Source organism: Artemia franciscana, chromosome 3, assembly GCF_032884065.1.
Source record: "Artemia franciscana chromosome 3, ASM3288406v1, whole genome shotgun sequence".
In the NCBI taxonomy this organism is placed as follows: Eukaryota; Metazoa; Arthropoda; class Branchiopoda; order Anostraca; family Artemiidae; genus Artemia; species Artemia franciscana.
The window spans coordinates 33025540-33045539 of NC_088865.1; the positions used below are offsets into that span (position 1 = coordinate 33025540).

At 34.6% G+C, this 20000-nt stretch overlaps 1 protein-coding gene across 2 annotated transcripts in view; it reads right to left on the reverse strand.

Moving 5' to 3' along the window:
- Positions 1–20000, reverse strand: part of LOC136025185 (AP-2 complex subunit alpha-like) — a 64689-nt gene that overhangs the window by 8079 nt on the left and 36610 nt on the right. For both annotated transcript variants that reach the window (XM_065700978.1, XM_065700977.1), the window contains exons 10-13: positions 15806–16003; positions 7289–7441; positions 3464–3739; positions 2450–2733 (exon numbers count right to left, since the gene is read on the reverse strand). In XM_065700978.1, coding sequence (XP_065557050.1) covers positions 2450–2733; positions 3464–3739; positions 7289–7441; positions 15806–16003 — 911 coding nt within the window. The remainder of the gene's footprint in view (positions 1–2449; positions 2734–3463; positions 3740–7288; positions 7442–15805; positions 16004–20000) is intronic.

The following is a 20000-nucleotide window of genomic DNA, read 5'->3' on the forward strand; positions in this document are numbered from 1 at the left end:
TGGCAAGTTTCTACGAAGAGGTTACTTTAAAATTGGTTGAAAGGTGTGATAAGGGTTTGAAAAAAAAAAAACTTTAAAAAAGAAAAAGAGTAAAGTTTGTACTTTCGTGATCATAAATTTACTTCTTTGAAATCTTTCGTTGCGTACTAATGTTTAAACGTACTTACTTAAAAAATAACCCTCGTAATTTTATTTTGCTCCTTGTTGTTCATTATGAAAACACTGACGCTTCTGCATATTCTCAAATCCTTCTTTGAAAAGGAAGCTGATGGTGCTATGAGAAAGAAAAATTCCCAGCAAATCTGGAAGTTCAAAGGTACAGGAGCGTATGAAGAAAGGTCGTTCGGGCTCGTGTCCCTAACCCCCTCCCCCCTATTGAAATCTTGATATGGTACGCTTTCTCACACTATTTTCTACGTTTTAAAATGTAGAAAAAAATTTTAAGTGTAGGATGAATTCTACATCCAAATGTAGGATGAATTCATCCTACATTTTGAAAATGCACTTATGTACTCGCTTACAGGCACATTTTGAAATGTACTTGTAGTCTTTATCTATTTCTCGCTTTTCTTTGAATTTAGACCTCTCCTTGTATAAATTCAAGCTTACATCAATGTAAAGATGTTTTACCAAGAAACATACCGATGCACATAATGTATTCCTCCTCAAAAACTGGTTGAAATTATTTTTATGGTTTAAGTAAATTTCAAAAGAATGTGGCGTTAACTTCTCAAAAAAAGAGCAGGAATCCAATACTGGGAGAAATATATAAAAACAAAAATCAATATACTCGTCCGAAACAGGACAACATAGAAACCCTCACCCCTTTGGCTACTAAAAGATTCAGAAGCAGGAACATGATATTTCTTTAAATAAGGGAACATGTCTTCAAAGTAGAAATACCCAAAGCCTTTCTTCAATTCTGCCCAGCGACAATCTCAGGTCTGAGCCCTATCATTAAGAAAGATCCTGGAAACATTCTCCATGCTTATAAGGCTAGTAGTACTGATGAAACAGCGTAGTAATGCTCCTGGCTTGAAAACCCGTGATAAAATAAAAAAAAAATTAGATAAGTTGGGTAAATCAACATACTAATACGACTACATCAATGATAGAACAACTGAAGTCAGGTCATCGAAGTACTACGTAAGTACAAAAAATAAGTCTACTTATTTATAACTTTCCTGGAGTACTTATACTAAAATAAAATAACAATGAACTCAAAGCCCACGAGTAACAAAGTGTTCTTGGGAATTTCGAAGTACTTTCTCAAGTAGCAGATTACCAAGTAGATTTCAAGTTACCTCCACTTGAGTTTGATTCAAGCATAATATAGGATTTTTGAAACAATCATAGAAGTAGAAAAATTGCCACTTATTCGACAAGAAATATTTTATAGCACTCAAGGGACAATAGGTGATGACGGGTCCTAAAAGGATACATTCAAAAATAGTCCAAGGGAGGGCATAAAGAGATGTGTAAATTCAGCAAAAAATATTCATAACCATCTTAAGGTATTTCTTTTATTGTCTTTATAATATAAATTTTTGACTTTTTTCTCTGTTCTCTAAAACTATCATATATAGTCGTACAGCAAGTAAAACTTGAAACAAACAGAAATTACTAGTAATCCATAGTTAAAGCCTAACACGAACAAAAATTACAATAGATAACGAAATAGGACTTGAAATAATATCTTACTATTTAAAATAAAAGATACCTAAAAACTAAATTTAAAATTTATCGCAGCGTAAAACGAACAGAAATTACCACAAATAAGAGGGGGGTTATCCCCCGCCCTCACTAAAACTCTTCACCGGCTAGAAGTCTCACTTCCGCGTTCCTCAAACAGATAAATATTTCTGAAAATAAGTTTTTATTGGCCAAAAATAAAAAAAAGTGCCAACACAATTTCACGGTTTGCATATAAAAATTCTTACTATAAACACACGTGACTTTCAATTCAACGTTAGGGTTTAGAAAGACTTTCTTCGTCAATATACAATTTCTAGTTTCATTTCATTGAAAAGTATAGAAAGCTGAAATACAAAGAAAACTTTACACAAAACGTTAATAGGTGATTTGTAGGCAATTCTTTAGGTTAATGAAGCAGTAATTTGAATTTTGTTTGTTTTTCTGTTTATCAAATATCCAAACGTACCTGGCGCCGTGAATTTAAGAATAAAAAAAAATGTTCTCCTGAGCAGATTAGTAAAAAAAAAAAAGATTATTTCATTTCGCGTATTTTAAACTCTCCAAAACTCAATACTGGTCAGCTTTTTTGATCGAAGCCGAACAGCCAACGTGCAGTGCAGTGCGTAACTGTGTTGGCCTTGGGCAGCTTGGTGCTGCGGTGAGTCGTAGTAGTAGTAGTAGTAGTAGTAGTAGTAGTAGTAGTAGTAGTAGTAGTAGTAGAAATATCTAAAAAAAAAAAAAAAATATCCTGTACCTATTCAAGTTTTTCCATCGAGCAAAGAAAATTTCTCCCGTCATCTCTGTCGGCTCAAAAAACTTGTTGAGTGAGAGTGGAAGTTTCAAATTGAATTTCTGTTGAATCCCGTTATAGGTGAACATAACTGTCAACGACGGAAATTCACTTATTTCTTCAAGACATTCAACGTTAATAAGTTGTTGAACCTGGGCACCCGCTTCAATAGTGCTGTCAATGGGTTTGACTTGGATTACCAGCTTTGAGATGTTATCAACCCCTGCGTCCACAGATGATGTGAAATTCTAGAAGAAAAATGATAATTGAAAAAATAAAAGGAGGAAGATTTATTGTGGCTATGAGATGCAGGAGGGTTAGCTGTTCATTCAAAAACACGCCTTCTTTTAATGAGCAAAAACATGAAAGGCTGAGAAGGGTCTCTTAAAAACAAGTCAAATGGCCAGACTAAGCATAAAAAACTGCATATTTTAACCTAAAAGTAGATTTATTGCGTTGACGGTGTAAGCATTTTCTGATAGATGGCAAAGGTTATTAGGGGAGAGGAGATGTAAAAACCTTAAGGTTGCGGGAGAACCTCCTCAAAAGCTATAAAAAAAGAAAAAAAAAGGAAAATTTAGAAGCGATATAACGGGTGACAAGCTACATCAATGAATGAAATGACATTAAAAAAAAAAAAGTCTTCAAAATATATGGTTGAGGGCAAAATTCAAACAAGTTGAATTTATACTGGAAGTCTTATTAGCTTCTTGACATGAACCTATTATTAGAATGGAGGCTAGATCCGAAAAAACTCGTCAAAATTCTGAGACCTCTTTTCAAAATAGTGGTAAGCGAAAATAAAAGTCAAGCAAAACCAAAAAGGCAAAAAGTCGTCCAAGTTACTAAGCTGATGCCAGAAAGGTACATCTTGATACATTTTTTTATTTTATTTTATTTATTTTTTTTTAATCCTGAAAAATTTTATTTTGTAACGTTCCAAATGTCAGACCAGATTAATAGAACCAAATTACTTACTGATAGAGCCTGATTCGTTTTGTTTCCAATATAGAGCCCCATTCTTCCTAAGCTTTGCCTGAATTCTGATTTGACTCCAATCTGGACTAAATCATTCTCAAAGAGAACGCCATTGTTTTTAAACAAGAACTTCTTATAGTTATCAGTGGTATCAGCAGTACTAATGGGAGGGGTGGGTGCTGCAGGCTGATCTCCAAAGACGTCAACAAGAGACGCCGCTCCGTTACTTGTTGTAGGTGTACTGCTCAAACCAAGGAGATCAACAGTTGCTCCAGGCTAAAAAACAAACCATATTAGTGTTTTCCAATCACTTAGCTCAATTTTTAGTTGACAACTGAAATAACTTCTTTGTTCTCAACCATCCAACTCATCCGCGCCAAATTTATTAAAAATATACTAATACATAAAATAAACTAAAGTTGAAGTGGGTGACTGGTTAGCAAATAGGTCAGATCAGGGGCGCCGATGTAAGGGGGCATGGGTTATGGGTAATTGTCCCTCCAGATTTTGAAGAATGTTCTGTTTTCGTTAAAAAAAAAATAAAAAAAGCAAAATTGATCCCCTCCCTAGATTTTCAAAAATACCTTCTTTTACTGTCTTGGAAAGAATCTTTAGCCCCTTTTCCCCTCATTTTTTAGAATTAATATAACTTTTTTGTGTGTCACAATATATAGCATTTGTGAATTAATAGAACTTTTTTTCAATTTACGTATATCCTTGACAAAAGATCCACCAAAGCGAAATCAATCTACAATGGAAATTAAAGGAAACCAACCTTACTGTTCATTATTTGTTTTCGTTTTCTTTATAATTTTCTCGGTTTGGTTCCGTTTTTCTTGCATTATCGAAAAAAATCGAAGGTTTGTCTCGGCTGAGGCAGTTCCAAAGTAACTGCTAAGATTTCAATAAGCTAAAATTTCCCAGTATTTCATGTCTCCTTTAAATTAAGGGAGGTAAAAAAAAAAATTCTCATCCTAAAATTTATCTAAAGGACTTCAAAGGAAAGGTTAAAAATTTTGGGTCAAAAAGTGCATTTTTTGCTGATTAAACAACGTCTAATCAAACCCTCCAAATGAAGCTTGTGAATGAAACATGTTCAGTTTATATAGACTGTTTTTTTGTCTATATAAAAAAACATTGCAAGTTTTTTTGCAATGTGTTAATATTTGTGATTTGGTAAAATTTTTCATATTTAGTTTACCTATTGTTGCTAAAAAGAAGGATATATTAACAGGATAAGCTTGTTTTGGTGTTACTTGGTTGTTTTACATTTGCTGTTTTTTTGTTTTGTTTTTTTTTTTTTTTTTCATAGGCATGTATTTTGGGGGTGATACCTGACACGGGGATGCCATGGATATTCTGTGGTAGCCACAACACTTGACTGGGTAAAGAATTTAATGTGGCGAAACCCTATAGGCAAGTGTATTCTCCTGATGAGCCCTTGTGTTGGGTTGTTGCCTCTGAATTATTTGTCTTTATTGTTTCTATTGTTTGGTAAATGACGACTTATACTTATTGACGACATGACTGCCTGTCCATGGATTATTCTTTATGGTTGATTGTGTATGGCTATGCTGTTTGACCTATGTGATTGTATGGATCAGTAGGGTTAAGGCCTCATTCAAGTGCTGGTCTATATTAGTCACTAATTTAGGAAAACAGTCTTCCTTTTCTCCGTCTCTTTCATGTTTTCTTTTTTTTTATGTGTTTGTGCTGTTGCATTGGTGATTTCTCTTTTCATGATAGACTATATGTGTTTAGGAATAAATTTGGATCTGCAAATCTTTATAGGCCCTTGAAAGCCGTGATGTTTTATAATCGATGCTAATATTTTTAAGTTACATTGGAAAATTTTGTTTGGTTATTTTCGGCTCTATTCGGGCCAAACAGCCGTTTTGTGACACAAAAGAGCATTTGTTTTTGGCATGATCTCTTTCAATACATAAATAAGCATTTGAGCTTAAAATTATTATTTGCATGAATCATCCTACGATTTTTTTTACTCGCTGGTACTATATGATTACCCTTGGTAAAACGGAACCCCCCCCCCATAGCCTTGCTTCCGAAAAAAGAACGAACCACCGTTTTTTAAATTAGCAAGCTAAACGTTATGTTCCAGAGTTCTCAGACATGTTGAAATTCATGGTATAGATTTCATGAAGATATCAAACCCATGATTTGGAGTGTTCTTACCCTTTATCGAAAATATTGAATTTTGTTATGGTGCTTCTGCTAATTTTGTTATTTATTTATTTTTCTGATGTTATAGTATAGTTCTGCTTGATAAGGCGACAAAAATGAGATAGGATTGCTTTTCTTGTCAATTTTCAAATTATTGGCTGTCTCTTTTACATTTTATGACCTGTACTAGCAAATACAGCATACAAAACAGACCAACTGAACATCTTTCCAGCGATAGTATATGCACAAACTTTTAATTACCCAAAAATTGCGGCCCAGAAATAATTGAGGTTTATGATTGAGTCTTTTTTAATGAGAAATATACACTAATTTTGCAAAGTGATGGGGTGAATAAAAAAAAGTAGATGTCTTTTCTTTTTATCATTGCTGTCATTAACGGTATTTTTCCTGTAGAAATACATAAGAAATACAGGACATACTTGATTTAGTCCGAGTATTACTTTCCTTCCAGGTTGAATAAGTGGGCTACCCTTTTGCATCTAATATTCAATTCAGCTTTTTCTTTTTGCTGCTAATGTTTAGATGAATACTTTCATTTACTATTTTATATTTTCTTTCTTTCATAATTTCTTGTTCTATGTTAACAAGGTGATATGCTAGCACATCTTCTGTAAATGTAATTTTATTTTAAGATAGCTCTGAGGTTTAAACACTATTCTCCCCCCCCCCCTCCTATTAAAAAAAAATGTTAGAGAAAAAAAGGATTTTTTTTAGGCGAGCAAACAATCGCTTTCAGGCAAAAAAAATCCTCTGAAATATAAAAAACATATGGTAGAGCCAGGCAAATAAAATTTTCAGGAACAAACTTAAAAATCAAATCCAGAAAATTTTTGAAAGTTTCATTCACCTAGCTAAAATATTTCATTCACCTAGCTGAAATAATTCATTAACCTAGCTAAAATAAATCATTAACCTAGCTAAAATATTTCATTAACCTAGCTAAAATATTTCATTAACCTAGCTAAAATATTTCATTCACCTAGCTTAAATATTTAATTCACAGAGGGTAAATATGGTACTGAAGAAAGTTCATCCAGAAAGCAGTTGCTTACCCTACATTGGTTCTAATAAATCCACGTTTCCTCTTTAAGCTTTTCTCGGTGTTCTTTTCAGCCCCTGTGCCCAGAATAATAAATACAATTTTTCCATTTCACAACGTTGAAAGACGGCCAAAGATATATCTTTAAATGACTTAGAGGGCGTAATTATTGTCTCATTTATGGATGAATACATGATAAATAGTAAACGAAACAACTGAATGTAATTAATAATAAATTAATACTAAGTGAAATAATTAACGAAATAGAATGACAAATCTTAGGTTAAAGTATGATAGATACGAACGGCCCGGCAAATTCACTATTCTAATTACAGTTTAATCTCTGGCACTGACAATTAAGGCTCTTGCTATACAGCCTATGATTTAATGGGACGTAATTATTGCGACACTTGGTAGTAAATGAGCTAGACATGCCTTTCCCAGATAAAACTCAAATTACAAGCGTGGTTTTTCTTAGCGATGTAGTATTTTGTAGAAGATGTGTTTTGGTTTCGTATGTGAAGAAAAATAAATAAATAGAATAAATAAGTTGATAAGTATCATAATAAGGGGAAGGATCATACCTCTTTTTGTTGAGACATGATAGCAACGGGAAGAGGGGCCTTGGCCTCTTTTGGTTCCCCTTCCACCATTCTCCCTGGCTTCTTTTTCTTCAAAATGGCTAGTATAAACGATTCTCGCTCAGGGAAAGGAGGCATTTCTTCTAGCACCGTAGCCTATTAAGTCAGTACTGTTATTTCGGCTCTTTTGGTATGTCTATTATGGCGAGGGTGTGAGATCCCATATTCGGAAGTCTCAAGGAACAAAATTACAAGAATAATAAAAATAAAAACTACACGCACAGAAACACATAGACACAGCAAAAACTGAAAAATTAAGCAAAAAGCACAACTATTTTGAAGCATAAGTCAAAAACAATCATAAATTTCTGGACTGTCTATACATATATTAAGAGCCAACAGCTGTGGCGCAGCATTGCAGGAAGTTCACGGGACAGGGACACAGGCATAAAAAAAGGTTCCAAATTTTATGTCCCCAAAATCTTATGGTTTGGAAATATTTGGTAACAATATCCCATATTTTGTCTTCTTGTTTTTTAAGGATTTACCCCCCCCCCCTACATCCCCAAAAAATTCTATGTACGTTTTCGCTCAGAGAAAATTTCTGTATATCAATTAAATGTACCAGCGTCATATACAATCACCCATATATTTTAAATCAACTTCTCATCTTAATAAGCCTTTCTAAATTACTTAAAAAACCTGATAATCACTGTCGGTTTTACTTTTTGGCCTTTATCCTAGTCAATGAATCTCCTTATATGTCTAATTGGAAACTGGTTTCCTATGTAACTGAACTTCAAGACAGTTCAATGCCCTTGAAAAGTACCTCCTTCAAGGAAAAATATTCTTAGTTCATTAATTAGGAGCATTAGGTTCAATATAATGTGTTAAGAACAGATAATTTTGTAACACCAACAAAGTCTTTAAATACAATAACAAGTCCCGCTTTAAAAATGGTAAGAGCTGTCATTCTTACCCTGAAAGATATCTATCGACAACACATTCACTCCTTCATGGTACCCTTCACCTTGGGAAGTAGTTATTAGGTCCTTCTTGCATTATTATAAGCAATTAAAATCTTATAAAACAACAAATACATAAGCTAGACAATCTGGTCGCAGTTAATACTCTTTGTCAATATCTCCCCCTTACTACGGGTAATTTGAAACATCACTAAAGTCTTTGAATACACTAACGAGTCCCGCCTTAAAAGTGGTAAGTGCTGTAATTCTTACTCTTAATGATATTCATCGACGACATCTTCACCCCTTGATGCTGTGTTCACCTTGATATATAGTCCTTAGTCCAAGTTGACATTAGTATGTGGACAGGGAGTAGGGTCAAAAAGTAAGAGACAAATTGGTTTTGCATGACTTAAGTAACTGAGAAATTAAAAGTAAGAAAAGGAAATCTTATTTTGGGCACTGAAGAGACAATAAAAAGTAGAAAAATTAATTTTTTTACAACATAGATGGGAATCCGCAGAATAAGCAGACTGACTCTCTAATCCGAGGTTTTTTTTTTTTTTTTTTTTTTTTTTTTTTTTTTTTTTTTTTTTTGACAGATCACTTAGAGAACGAGTGGAAATTACTTTGTTTCTCTTTTTTAATCTGCTTTTAGTGAAAACTTATTGACATCCTTTACCTCATCTAATAGAACTTATTTAAAACCAGTGCTGTCACTTACTTGAAGTACTTTTACTTGAAGTACTACTTAAGTAAAATTTTTCATTACTTGTACTTAAGTAAAAACTCTAGGGTGTACTTATTACTTGATACTTAAGTAAGATTACAAAATACTTATTACTTAAGATACTTTTAATGTACTTGTTTTTCAAATACTTTACCTTTAACACGAAAATTTTGTGTGTGTGTGCTTTGGCAATGTACAAGAAAACATCACCTTTAGATTTAGAGCAACCTCAGATATAGCTTTTGTTTGTCTGTGCTTTGGCAATGTACAAGAAAACATCACCCTTTAGATATTATTTCACAGTTCACTGGTCGACAGTGAGCTAAAATCCGTTGTTTTGTGCTAAATTTTGCATACTGTAGTCAATTTGGGCTTATAGTTCTGACATTAGTGTTTAAGTTTTGTCATCTCATCAACTGAACCAGATTTCTACCATTTCATCATCTTCAGGACCATATTATTGGTCCTGAAGATTATTGGTCCATAACTACTGAAGCTATGAATCTTTGCCCATCTAAATGTTGTCTGCAATAAACAAGTCTAGGCAATTCTAGCTGGATATAATGCAGTGGTATTTTGTCAAATTCCTTCCAGCAAATTCAGGTATTCAGACGAATCTGACTTCAGATTTGTCACTCCATTCATAAGCTATAGGCCCTACTAAATTAAAGGAAAACTCAACTTTCTTAAGACTTGAAACCCTTTCCCACTCGCCCTATTTGAGATAAGCTTTGTGGTACCAGAATTTGATATGAGCCCTGGTCTTAGGCATCTTTGGTCTAGTTTTCATTCGGATCCATTACTCCATTTGCAAGTTATACTAAATTAAACAGAAAACTTAAATTTTTCAGGAATTAAAACCCACTCCCCCTTGTTAAATTTGAGCTAGGGTCTTTATCTCAAAACTTGATATGTGTCATGGTCTTAGGCCTCTTTGGTTCAATTTTCATTCAGATCCATCACTCCAGTTGCAAGCTACTCTAAATTAAACGAAAAAACTGTTTTTAGCAGGTAAAGCCCTCTCCCCCCTGTTTTATTTGAGCTAGGATCTTCATCTTTCAACTTGATATGTCTTATGATCCTTGGCATCAAATCTGGCCATCAAAATATTCATCCAAATCCAACCAGAGTTTCTCCCCCTATACGTGATTACACGGACGGACAGACAGACAGACGGATTTTGCAATGTCTTAGGTAGCCATGTTGGCTAATTGGATCCAAAAAAGGAAAACAATGGCATATCATCATCCAGGTATAATCACCCATTTGGATAGTGGAAAATATCCATCAAGATAGGTTTTTGAGATCTGTCTGTCTGTCCGCCTGTCTGTGCAATTAAGTATAGCAAGAGAACCACCAGTCAGATTTGTATTGAAATTGAACTATTTGGATTCAAAATTGAGCTTAATTAGGGCGATGGGGCTTTAAGTGTTAAAAAAATTCAAGTTTTTATTTAATTCGCTGTAACTTGCATATGGAGATGAATTTCGATGAAAATTGAATAAAGATGCCTAAGAGTATGGTATACATTGAGTTCTGGGATGGAGACCCAAGCTTAATTAAAAGTTGAGTTTTTTATTTAATTCAGTGTAGCTTGCGAGAGATTGATGGATCTCAGTGAAGTTTTTGGTTTAATTTAGTATAACTTGCGAATGGAGCAACAGATCGAAATGAAAGCTAGACCAAAGATGACTAGGATCAGGGCTCATATCGAGCTCTGATATCACAAGCCCTATCTAAAATAGGGCAAGGGGGGGGGGTCAAGTTTTAAGAAAGTCGAGTTTTCCTTCAGTTTAGTAGGGCCTATAACTACTTCCACCCATGGCTTGCCCAAAGCCTGGAAATAACCCTTTTCCAAAATAAGTCATACTGAAGCCAACCTTCAACCAAATATTCCACTCCCAGAGAAATATTACTTTGTATGGCACTTGGTATTTACCAAGTGACATACAGTGATCACAAATTCTGTAGGTCTATTGGTCTGTCAGTCCTGGTCTTGCTAGTTTAGGCACTTCCAGATAAGCTAGGACGATGAAATTTGGCAGGCGTATCAGGGACCAGACCAGATTAAATTTGAAATAGTTGTTTCCCTGATTTGACCATCTCGGGGGGGGGAGTGGGAGGACGGTTAATTAGGAAAAATTAGATCGGATCTTAATTAAATTTGATATTTAGGAAGATGTCATGTCTCAGAGCTCTTACATTAAATTCCGACCGGATCAGGTGACATTGGAGGGGGAAACCTAAAATCTTGGAAAATGCTTAAAGTGAAGGGATCGGGATGAAAATTAGTGGGAAAAATAAGCACAAGTCCTAGATACGTGATTGACATAAACAGAACGAATTCCCTCTCTTTTGGGAAGTTGGGGGGTGGGTTAATTCTGAAAAATTAGAAAAAATGAGGTATTTTTAACTTAAGAGCGTATGACCATTCGTGAGGTATTTTGAATTTCATATTAAGAAGGAACTCATATCTCAGATCTCTTATTTTAAACCCCGACCAGTTCTGGTGACATTGGGTGAGAGTTGGAGGGGGAAACCGGAAATCTTGGAAAATGTTTAGAGTGGAGAGATCGGGATGAAACTTGGTGGGTAGAATAAGCAAATGTCGTAGATACGTGATTGATAAAACGGGACTGGATCCTCTCTCTTTGGGGTAGTTAGGGGGGTCCAGTGCGCTGGGGAGTTTGGTACTTCTGGACGTGCTTGGACAATGAAAATTGGTAGGCGTGTCAGGGACCTGCACAAATTGACTTGATAAAGTTCATTTTCCCAATTCAACCATCTGGGAGGGGGCTGAAGGGAGAGGAAAAATTAGAAAAATGAAGTATTTTAACTTGTGTGTGGGTGATTGGATCTTAATGAATTTTGATATTTAAAAGGACCTTGTGTCTCAGAGCTCTTATTTTAAATGCCGACCAACATTAAGTCTCTGATTTTTCTTTTAAATTAATCTATTGATTCTTATAATTTTGCTAGAGCTCATGCCATATGAGCTCTTGGCTCTTCTGACCTCGTCACAAGTGCCATATGAGCTCTTAGCTCTTGTTTTATTCCCTTTTTCTCAGAAGATTTTCAACTTAGTCTCATGGTTTTTACCACTTCATGGTATGAAAACTGCTGCTAGAAATAGATAGGTTGCAACTTCTGCCGTATTGTCTTCTAGTATATTTAAATGTGTGCTTGCATCGTGCCTGCATCCCCTTAAAAGTTTTGTTTCTTATGGTAATATTGGTTTGTCTTCTGTTGCATATGCAGACGGCGTTCTTCTTGTTGCCCTGACTTGCTGTGGATTGCTTTCCAATTTTACTATATTAACCAATAAGCTATCTAAGATTGGACTGTCAGTTAATGCGTCTAAATGCAAGTTTATTTGTTTTAATAGCCCTTGGACGGTTGCTCCATTTGTTGCTGGGACTGCAATTCTGCCATGTTCTTCTTTAGTTAGTTGGCTTGGTCTGTGTTTTGGTCCGACACTTTCCACTACCTTTTCATCCCTAGTGAATCAAGCCATGAAAAACCTACACGTCGCTTACAGAAAAATATCCCCAAACAAACGCCGCTACAAACGCAACGGTTTGTGCATGACTTATAAGGCTTATTGCGCCCCTGTGCTTTTGTTTTTATCAGGCATGGTTCGTCTGTTTTGTAAGAAAAATCCCCATACTGTACATGCGGCTTATTTCAGATATTGCAAAATCCTCCTCCAGCTTCCTAGATGGCACCAAAACAGAAAAATAATTGCTTTTGGTTTAATAGATATGCCTTCTTGGACTCGGTCTTCCGTTGATGATTTATGGAAGAAGACTATCTACGTTATACACGTTTACAACCCTCTCCAGTCTTTTTCCATATTAATACTGGTTAATTAGTCCATGTTGTCTTTTGTTAGTCTGATTTTTTTTCTTGCTGTTCATTGTTTTAATTTATTTATAATACTCTGTACTTTGTGTTTTTTTATACTTTTACGGATAAAAAAGTGCATTTATTGATTCATTCATTCATTCTGCAGTTTGACGAGCTGTATGGAATGCGTCTGGATCAACGGACTTGCTGCAGGCTTGTGATTTTATAATATGTTTGTAGGAAGTTTTACCGACCATCTGAATTGACTACATACCATGCGGCTTGCTTGAGTGAAAACCAGCCAAAGGATATAGATGCCATACATTTTCATAGCGTACATTTCTTACTTTTAAATTTGAATTGTTTTTTTTTGTTGCTAAGGTTTTTATTCATTGAATCAGAGAATGAACTACTTTATTACCTTTTATCTGTTTTAAAGCAAATCCAAAGTTTATTTTTCTATTTTCAATATTTTTTCCACTATTCCGACATGTTTCAGAATAACCCTGTATTTTTTCAAACATTCCAGATTTGACTGAAAACTAATCGCCAGAAGTTCAACTCTATGTGCACTGTATTAATCCTGTCATGTGATCTGTCGGATGCAATCAGAAGTTTTTTGACTGCACTTAATTGTTTTGATAGTCTTTTTCTTTGAAGCCATTGTGTTGAAAATTGGTTCAGATTATTTTTTGGACTTTGTTGGGTGTCTACCAGCCAAACAAGGGAAAAAAATATTTTAAATATTCTTTTTTATCATTCCCACATGTTTCAGAATAACCGTGTATTTTTTCAAATGTGTCAGATTTGACTGAATACCAATCACCAGAACTTCAACTCTACGTGCACTGTGTTAATCCTGTCTGATCCAATCAGGAGTTTTTTGACTGCACTTAATTGTTTTGAAAGTCTTTTCCTTTCAAGCCGTTGTGTTGAAAATTGGTTCAGATTATTTTTTGGACTTCGTTGGGTATGTACCAGCCAAACAATGGAAAACAATACTTTCAATATTTTTTCCATCATTCCCACATTTTTCAGAATAACCCTGTATTTTTTTAAACGTACTAGATTTGATTGAATGCTAATCGCCAGAAGTTCAACTCTACCTACACTGTGTTAATCCTGTCATGTGATATGTCTAATCCAATCAAGAGTTTTTTTTACTGCACTTAATTATTTTGATAGTCTTTTCCTTTCAAGCCGTTGTGTTGAAAATGGGTTAAGATTATTTTCTTAGACTTCATTGGGTGTGTACCAGCCGAATAAGGGAAACGTTAAAAACAATAAAACAGAAATTCTGGTTCTTGATTAAGGTTTCCAAGAGAGGAATGACAGGGGACATTTTATAGGCAAGGGAAGGTGCTAAGAAGCCATATATATAGAATAAATACTTGAAGTAGTACTTGAAGTATTACTTAAGTACAATTTTGGCAAGTACTTGATATTTGATACTTAAGTAAGAATTTGGAAAGTACTTATTACTTGATATTTAAGTAAAAAAATAATGAGTACTTAATACTTGATACTTAAGTAAAAATTTGGAGTACTTGTTGCAGCACTGTTTAAGACCCATACAAAATTACTTGACGATAAGAATCAATTAGACCTAATTACCCAGAGCAATGGTAATTTTTCTTTGCTACAGGACAACATATATAGCATGAACCCAACATCAATAGAAAATACTGTTTAAACATTACAATAAAATGACTCTTAAATTTTTTGATCAAACCCTGTTACATAAATCAGCCATTCAGAAGCAAAAGTATTCATAACTGAGTTGGACGCAGCAATATATAGAACAATGAAAAAAACTATATTTTTTAAATTATTATTTTAGTCAGCTCTAAGTAGATCTTGACCTGACAACATCGTTAAGTCCCCTATTCCTCTAATACACATCCGAAAATGCCCCTCTATTTTAGATATTACAGCGTATTTTTCTTCTGTTTCATTCTCGGGGCCCACAAAGCAAAGTATAAGCATTTAAGTTATCCGAAACGTGCCAGAAGATATAAAAAAAGGTTCTAAAATCTACACAAAAGCCTTGAACATAAGTTATTTTTCTAAACATATAAGACATTACAGAAATTTTACAGGAAATAGTCACACAATACAGCTAGAAGTTGAAAATCGCCATTTCTAAAAAAAAAAAAAAAACTGAAGGAAAAAGACCACTCCCTAACTTGAGTTCTTTTATTTGTTGACAAGATAATTTTTATTAAAACTGTGTTATTTCATGCAGGGGCGCCAGGTCCGACCTTTTCAACAGCTAATTATTCCTTGAAGTACACATGTAGGCTAGAACAAAATTAAATGCTTCCCAAAGACAAAAAAAAATATACTTGGATCAAATTCAAAACACACCTTAAAAATTCAAAGACATCTGCTTGTAATGTGTAAAACGGCATATTAATTTGAAAATCCCCGCCGCTCAGGTTTTTTTTAGCTTCAACATGTTATCCATGTTTTATTCTAAGGCAGTTTTAAGGATTTCGTAATCAATTGGATTTCGCAAACTTTTAGCATTTCGCAATCAATCATCAATAACAATAATGTTGTTACAACTGATGAGTCAGTGTAACCTACTCATTCCTTTATTTACATAAATGCATTTAGACTCTATTCATATAGCTAAAAACCGAAGCTAACTCAGTTCGTTAAAACGAGACCTGGAGTTACATCTCAGCTACTACAGTGCCAGAAATTACATGGAGATTACACATTAGTATCTCCAACAATCACACAAAAGGAAAAGAGAGCATAGACGGGAAAGTTTATTAGCGCTTTTGCTTAACAGTACAAGCAATTTCACTCCCCTTCATTATTTTTATTGAGTGATTTTTTTTTCGTACTAATATTAATCACAATTGTCTCAAAATGCAAGAGTGATAGAAACAGAGGAAAAGCAGAGAGAGGAAAAGAGAGAGAAAAGGAGATAGAGAGGAAGAGAAAAAAGGAAAAAGAACGGGACTTTACCAGCACGTCTGTAGATGCAACGATACTCAGCTGTAAATATTCAGCAGCACGTTGCTGTAGCTCAGCATCAGAACTCTTTAAATTTGAATCAGATTTGAACACATCCTGAATCATTCCTTTAATTTCGGGGAAAAGATTGACAAACTTCACATAGGTTGTCAGCAGGAGGGCACGAGTACCGGGTGCACATAAATGATACTTGAAAAAAAAAACCTTTACATATCACCATTAAATCTCAACAACAAATCTTAATTTTTAGAATAAACTTAGATATACCAAATGAAATCTCAGCAGAAGGGGAAAAAGAGCCAGTAAAGAAGTATGAGAGAAGAAGAGCACCATGAGACTACGCAGGAAACAAATTATGAGAAAACATCCTCAAATCTTTAGGAGACCCGCCGAAGCAGAATCAAACAGTTCGTGGTAACGAACTATAGTAAGGAGCGACCCGGCTCAATAGTAACCAAAACTCTAAAAAATGGAATTTTGATACCAATACCTACATCAAAAGAATAGCATTTTAATACTGATTTTAAATATATAAGTTTCATCAAGTTTAGTCTTACCCATCAAAAGTTACGAGCCTGAGAAAATTTGCGTTATTTTAGAAAATAGGGGGAAACGCCCCCTAGAAGTCATAGAATCTTAACGAAAATCACACCATCAGATTCAGCGTATCAGAAAACCCTACTGTAGAAGTTTCAAGCTCCTATCTACAAAAATGTGGAATTTTGTATTTTTTGACAGAAGGCAGATCACGGATGCGTGTTTATTTGTTTTTTTGTTTTTTTTCCCCAGGGGTGATCGTATCGACCCAGTTGTCCTAGAATGTTGCAAGAGGGCTCATTCTAACTGAAATGAAAAGTTCTAGTACCCTTTTTAAGTGACCAAAAAAATTGTAGGGCACCTAGGCCCCCTCCCACGCTAATTATTTTACCAAAGTCAACGGATCAAAATTCTGAGATAGCCATTCCAGTCAGCGTAGTCGAAAAACTTTATAACTATGTCTTTGGGGACGACTTACTACTCCACAGTCCCCGTGGGAGGGGCAACAAGTTACAAACTTTGACCTGTGCTTGCATATAGTAATGGTTATTGGGAAGTGTACAGGTATTTTCAGGAGGATTTTTTTGGTTGGGGGGAGGGGTTGAGAAGAGGGGGATATGCTGGGGGAACTTTCCATCGATAATTTTTCATGGGGGAAGAAAATGTCCATGAAGGGAGCGCAGGATTTACTAGCATTATTTAAAAAAACAATGAAAAAATAAATATGAAAAAGTTCTTTCAGCTGGAAGTAAGGAACAGCATTAAAACTTAAAACAAACAGAAATTATTACCCATATGAGGCGCTCATCTCCTCCTAATACCTCGCTCTTTACGCTAAAGCATTTTTAGTAATTTCAACTATTTATTCTACGGCTTTTGTGATTCTGGGGTCATTCTTAATGAATTGGGACAAAATTTAAGCTTTAGTGTAAAGAGCAAGGGTCTGACAAGGGGGCGAACCCCCTCATATATGTAATAAAAATATGAGAATACAAAAGTTCTTTACGTAAGCTAATTTATAAGATACGTAAATCTTTTACTAATAAAAATATTCGTAAAAAATGAAAAGTACTAGTTGCCTTTTTAATTAACCAAAAAATCGGAGAGCAACTAGGCTTCCTCCCCCGCTCTTTTTTTCTCAAAATCATTCGATCGAAATTATGAGAAAGCCATTTAGCCAAAAAAAAATATGCAAATTTCGTTTTAATTATTACTCTGCGGAGAGCCAAAATCAAAACATGCATTGATTCAAAAACGTTCAGAAATTAAATAAAAAAAAAGTTTTTTAACTGAAAGTAAGGAGCGACATTAAAACTTAAACGAGCAGAAATTACTTCGTATATGAAAGAGGCTGCTTCCTCATCAACGCCCGGCTCTTTACGCTAAAGTTTTTTACTGTTTTAAAAAGAAGAATTAAGAGAAAGAGTCAAACTTTAGCGTAAAGAGCGGGGCGTTGATGAGGAAGCAGCCTCTTTCATATACGAAGTAATTTCTGCTCGTTTTAAGTTTTAATGTCGCTCCTTACTTTCAGTTAAAAAAAAACTTGTTTTTTTTTATTTAATATGTCGAAAGGACGGAATGATTGTACACTTTTTGTTTGAAGCTGAATTAGTAGATATTTACTTTCCAATTTTCAATTTAATAGTCTAGTCTGAAATCATCAATTATGACTGATTAAAAATAGAAAATCACTGCCTTGTAATATGATTAATTTTTTCAACCTTGGGTAATAGACCAAAACAATCGAAGGATTGTAAAGCTCAATTAATGATCGACAGAGACAGAAAGAAATATAATCTAACTAATGATAAAAGACGCAAGTTTCATTCCACAGTGAAACCATGTAAAATACGTTTAAGACCAAATTCTTTAATGTCAGTTACACTATTAAATCACGAAACTAGTCGCTCGAATACATACAAGCACGCAGGAACTAACTTCCAGGGGAGAGGGTATAATAATATAACAGAAATAAACTATACGCAACGAAATGGGGGAATATAGGAACAGTTCTAAATATATATATTCTTATAGAGCGGGGGGGGGGGCAACTTTTCCAGCGTTCACACAAACACTGAAACTAGCAGAGTATATGGAAATCTTTAGATATTAAAGACAGTTATTAATACTTGGGATGTGGCAAACGCCCATATGCCTTCCCCCTACTTAAATATCTGCTTCTACGATATGAATTAAAAGAAAACAAAGCTAAAATATTATGATGGCATAACTAATAGATATCTCCGTAACAAAACTGCAGAATCTTTGAACTTCACAAATTAAACTTTCAAAATCCCACCCGATTTCCATATAAATAAATCATCCACATACAGAATAAGAGATGAATGAACAACTATTATATCAGATATATAGAGATTAAATTAATGTATGGCTGAGCATGGCACCTTGTGAAACCTCTCATAACTAGCTGGTACACAATATAAATTATCTTCTTTTTTAATCCTGTTCTTTGCGTTTACCCCTACCCCCCTCTCAGACTCGGACACCAGTGCACAAAATTAAGGATGATTTTTATTACCAATATTGACATTAGGTAAAGATACTGGTATTATATGCTTATTCAGAGATAATGAAACTATGTGGTTGCACAGTGGAGTGATGCTCTATTTTACAATAGTGGGCCTGGGGCTCAATTCCAGCCACCCGAAGGTGGGGTGACAGGCTTGCTATTTGTCCATGTAAAATAGACTCAGCAACTGAAACGTCAGTTCGATGGCTCTGGAGCATTATCAATGCACCGATTGCACCATCAATGGCTCTGGAGGTTTTTTTTTTTAGACAGAATAGATTCACAGCTTATAAATACCTAAGGACTACAATAATGAAGTCCAGAAAGTTGGGCAAAGAGTCACATAGTAAATAATTAATTATGACATTCAATAAAACAATATGTAATCATGTTTCTAAAAATTGCATTAGATCAACATTAAAAAAATGAATGAACACAGATATACAAAATTCGACTGGTAAATTCAATCTTAGCAATTGTTTTGGAATGATACAATAAAAACATTATTTTTATATTATTAAATACGAAGTAAGAAATAAAAATTCAACTAGTTGTGTTGCGAGAGCAACACTTTGGTTTTGTCGTGTTTTTTTTTCCTAGCACCCCGATTTCAGCTTATTCCTATAAAGTGGTAAGGGTCTAACCTCAGCGGTTTTTACGGAAAGTGTGGACCTTAGGCCGGATTGATGAATATGACTTTGCATCTGGAAAGCTTCGTAGAATTCTTGCCTGGAGCCAAAAATCTATTGTTTCTACCCATTTCTGTTCGTGATTTCAGCTGAGATTATCATTTGGTTTTTCGCATTTGGGATTGCGGTAGAGAAATGGTATCAGATGTGCCTCTTAAGCTTTAAAAGTTCTCTCATTGCTAGAGAAATTAGAGTTTATCCTTTGCTCCTTTCTAAGTGATGACATTATAAACTTGGCCTACGGTAAAAAAAAAGTCAACTTTTGAACTAAGACAGATAGATTTTTTTTTTCGACGGCAGTCGATAGCTCTTGATGAACTGATCAAATTATATATCATCCATTTTTTGGTAAGAAAAATTCCTTCATAGACATATCAGTTTGAAAGTTTAAAGGGGTAGACAACTTCAGTAGTAAGGTACATACTGAAAC